Source organism: Amblyomma americanum, chromosome 3 (genome assembly GCF_052857255.1).
Source record: "Amblyomma americanum isolate KBUSLIRL-KWMA chromosome 3, ASM5285725v1, whole genome shotgun sequence".
NCBI classification, from domain to species: domain Eukaryota; kingdom Metazoa; phylum Arthropoda; class Arachnida; order Ixodida; family Ixodidae; genus Amblyomma; species Amblyomma americanum.
Window position 1 is genome coordinate 121,380,060 of NC_135499.1, and position 4,014 is coordinate 121,384,073.

The following is a 4,014-nucleotide window of genomic DNA, read 5'->3' on the forward strand; positions in this document are numbered from 1 at the left end:
CAGCGAAGTCACTTAACCGAATCTTCTGAACTGCCTACATGTTTGAGAGGATATTATGTTCCATCCGCTGGCATCAACATCAGGCTACGGGGTCGCGAAGTAGAAGTGCCACAAATTCGTTCTGGAAAAGACAGATCCGGTAAACTTCTTGCTGTCGACTGTCTACGCGCCATTTCTTTGCTCTATTCGCGCTGTCCATCACCATCAACACGTGTTGATGAATGCACCGACACACATGTCGCAGATGGCCTGCGGTGACGAGGCACACTGAAAAGCATAAGGGCAGCCAGCGATGACCGCCTCGTTGTGCTCGCCGGCCGCTTCACGGTCGCATCGACCCGAATGCAAAGAGGCCGGCCTGCACGACGCTTGCGCCACCGATGACGCCAAGCGGATGTCTCTGGGTGAGGCGGAGCGGAGAGCGGGTGACGACGGCCGGGCAGCGGAGGCCTCCAACTCGTGGCAGCTGTACAAGGGGATCGCCTTCGCGTCGTTGTCCAGCTTCTTCTTCTCCATGTGCACCGTCATCGTCAAGAGGCTACAGTACGTGTGTAGGCGCACTAGGCTGCAGGTTTCTCGGAGGCTCGGTCATACAGTGAAGCAACAATTAAGACCTATCGATGGAGTGAACGGACGAGAAAGATATGCCTATCAGAAAAATGTTATGTGGGTCTAGTTAACGCATACAGGTTCGCAGGCAAAGTTCGTAAGTATACAATAGATGTAGCCCTCACCCAGTCTATTTTTAACGCGGAAGCGTTGAAGGCCTCCTTGTCCAGAAATCCTGTGTCGGCGTTGTGAACGAAAAATCACGAGCATGATTCTGGCAGGTGGCCCCCAGAGAGCAACCTAGGAGGCAGGTGGGCCTCCTAGGTCATGTGACCTTGCGGCGTCATCACAACCTGTCCACGGGACGGTGAGCAGTACCAGGTGGGGACCTATGAATATAAAGTAGAGAATAACATTCTGCATATATGGGAATTTACTCACCGCACTATCACGTCATACCGTTAAGGTGGAGCTAAGTGTCAATCATGCTCAGGTTAAAGAGGTGAACATATCAGGAAACCATGCATTCCATAGCCCCTTGGTGATGTTGGCACAAGTAGCTTGTATAAAAATGTGTCAGACTTCTTGCCATTTACTGAAATGTCTAACTTCCGGTGTGCTGCAGAAGTGTAGAATGTTCGGCTAGTCGGTGACACATTTTGAAATTAGTTGAGCGGGACCAATTAGGACCGACAGAGAAGTACACACCGCGAGCGCTAACAGAGCTTATAAACAGCGCTCCGGTGGCGTGTGTTTTCCTGTCCGCCCCATCTGTAAACCTGTCGCTCTTGGTTCATATAAGACCCGAAGTAACTACTGCTCTAACGGGAGAAGCACGCTGAAGAAACACTTAAGATGCACGCAAACGCAGCGTATCTCTTATATGTTTCTTATATCCTTCTGCGCCGCCATCATCCACTTCGAGCAGCAGTTCGCGTCCCGTCTGGTAGCACTAAATTAATTTCAGAACGGTACGAAACATCGCACAGGAACTCGTACAGGAAATCGGAAGGGCAGCCATTTCAGAGTTGCACTTTCCTTGCGGCAGCGTCCGCCCAGTAATGCCCAGAGGTGCATTTTATGGCCTGCAGGATTGGGGTCGTTCTGTAAACGAGGCTCAGAAGCGTAACGCGTGTACTCCAACAGAAAGCTTCGCTTCGGCTTTAGTATGACCGCACAGCTCTAGGCAGATGGGGCGATATTTCTAGATGGCAGAGTGCGCAAGTGGTAGGCTCCCGGTTTGCCGTGTGACCAGCCAGTTTTTTTTATTTATTTTTTACCCTCAGGGCAATGCATTAAAGAGGGGAGTGGGTAATACATAATAACAGTGAAAATACAAACAGCAGAGAACAATAAATTATCACAACATAGATAAGTTAGAATAAGTGATCAACAGAATATATTCAATAGAAGCGCTGACAGCAGACCTAAACAATACAGGGTCAAAAATTGTGGCAACTGAGGAAGGAAGGTGGTTCCAGTCATATGACGTTCGAAGTTCTTTCAGCAGCTTTCGCTTCACTGAAACATGGGCCATGTATTTCCTGAATGATAACGGTGCTGGAGAAAATGGTGATATGATGTTATAAGCTCTATGACCGTGAGCCAATGTTATTTCAAAAGGGAGCGCCTTTGACCGCAGCTTTGCGTCACGGAGATACAGGGTACCTTACACTGACCTCCGCTCTTTTTCTGCGATATATTTATTCACGCTCCAATCGATTACTCTCAACTTCGATTCAAAACACCGAAATGCCTTCTATTCTAAACAAACATCTCCCGCGGCGCAGCTACATTCCGGCAGCCGAGCTGGCCGTGGTGCGCTTCACCGGCATCCTGGTGCTGTCGGCGCCTATGGTGGTCCACAGCCGTGCGCATCCGCTCGGACCCCCAGGCATGCGGCTACTGTTGATCCTTCGTGGACTGCTGGGTGCCACCAGCCTCTTCTTGCGCTTCTACGCCATCCACTACATGCCGATCGCCGACGCGTCGGTCATCATCTTCAGCGTCCCCGTCTTCGTGTCCGCGCTGGCCAAGGTCTTCCTCAAGGAGCCCTGCGGCCTATTTCACGTGGTCGCAATCCTGGTCACTCTGGTCGGCCTCGCGCTCATTACAAAGCTGCCGCTGCTGTTCGGTGGTGGTGGCGGGCCCGTGCACGCCCGCGGCATGGTGGCCGCGCTGTCGTCGACCGTGTTCGGCGCCAGTGTCTATATTGTAGTGCGCAAAGTGAAAGGCGTGCACCACTCGGTCATCATGTTCAACTTCGGCTGGGTAGCCATACTGGAAACGACTGCCATTTGGCTACTGACTGCGCGGGTGAAGCTGCCACGTTCCGACCTGGACTACTGTCTGCTGGCAGTACTGGGCGTTTTCAGCTTCGGCGGCCAGCTGCTACTGACGCGAGCCCTGCAGCTGGAACAGGCCGGACCCGTGTCTGTAGTCCGGTCGGCAGCTGACATTGTGTTCGTGTTCATCTGGCAAGTGCTGTTTTTCGGCGACGTTCCCGACGAGTACACCGCGTCCGGCGCCGTGCTCGTCACCACGTGCGTGCTCCTCACCGGCTTGCGAAAATGGGTGCTCACGCTGCCTGACAGCTCTGCCCTCCGAGCTAGGATCGCCTGGCTTCTTACCTGACCGAGTGTCGGGATTTTTTTTTCGACACGTTTTCGGTAGTGAAAACCTCGTACGGACGTTGGCCTGATGATTACGAGCAAAGCGTTTCGCGGCTTCCGCTGACTAAGCAGAAGGAGCCGTCGTGTCCTGGAGCACATAACGTGAGCAGACATCCATCGTTATAAGCGTTTATCTGTCGAAGTGCGTTGTGAACAGATGGTTGTGACGTAGTTGATGTTTACTACAAGCAGTAAACATCAACTACGTCACAACCGTCAGTTCACAAGGCACTTCGACAGATAAACGCTTATAACGATGGATACACACAGTAAACATCAACTACGTCACAACAGTCAGTTCGCAAGGCATTTCGACAGATAAACGCTTATAACGATGGATGTCTGCTCACGTTATGTGCTCCAGGACACGCCGGCTCCTTCCGCTTAGTCAGCGGAAGCCGCGAAACACTTCAGACACCGTGTAGAATGTATGACAACGACAAGCGTCTCTGTAGTCGGAAGCGAGTCACTGCGGACCGAAGCGAGGCCAAATGTCCGCCTTGGTAAATTTCTAACTGACAGACGCGTCCGTATCGCAAGTTGTAGATATCATCCGACGGTGTTACGGATGAGGTATTTTACTTGGCAGATGTTATAGGAAGCAAGAAGAGCTGCACCTTCAAACACAGACCCACTGTTGTGTTTTAAACCGTTCGCAAAACTTCAAAGTAATACTTCCATTAACAATCGAGCCACTTCAAAAAAAAAAGAAAAACACTTCGAAAAATGCTGACACAACCACCTCTCCTGAGTTCCTTCCTTCCTCCATGACTATAGCACAATGGGGATACAA

The 4,014-nt window shown here is 51.3% G+C and overlaps 1 protein-coding gene across 1 annotated transcript; it reads left to right on the forward strand.

The window, feature by feature from the left end:
* Positions 1-292: 292 nt before the first annotated feature.
* LOC144124069 (solute carrier family 35 member G1-like) lies at positions 293-3,183 on the forward strand. The gene is made up of 2 exons (XM_077656737.1): positions 293-543; positions 2,340-3,183. The coding sequence occupies exons 1-2, from the start codon at positions 293-295 to the stop codon at positions 3,181-3,183; spliced, it is 1,095 nt and encodes a 364-aa protein (XP_077512863.1).
* Positions 3,184-4,014: the final 831 nt, after the last annotated feature.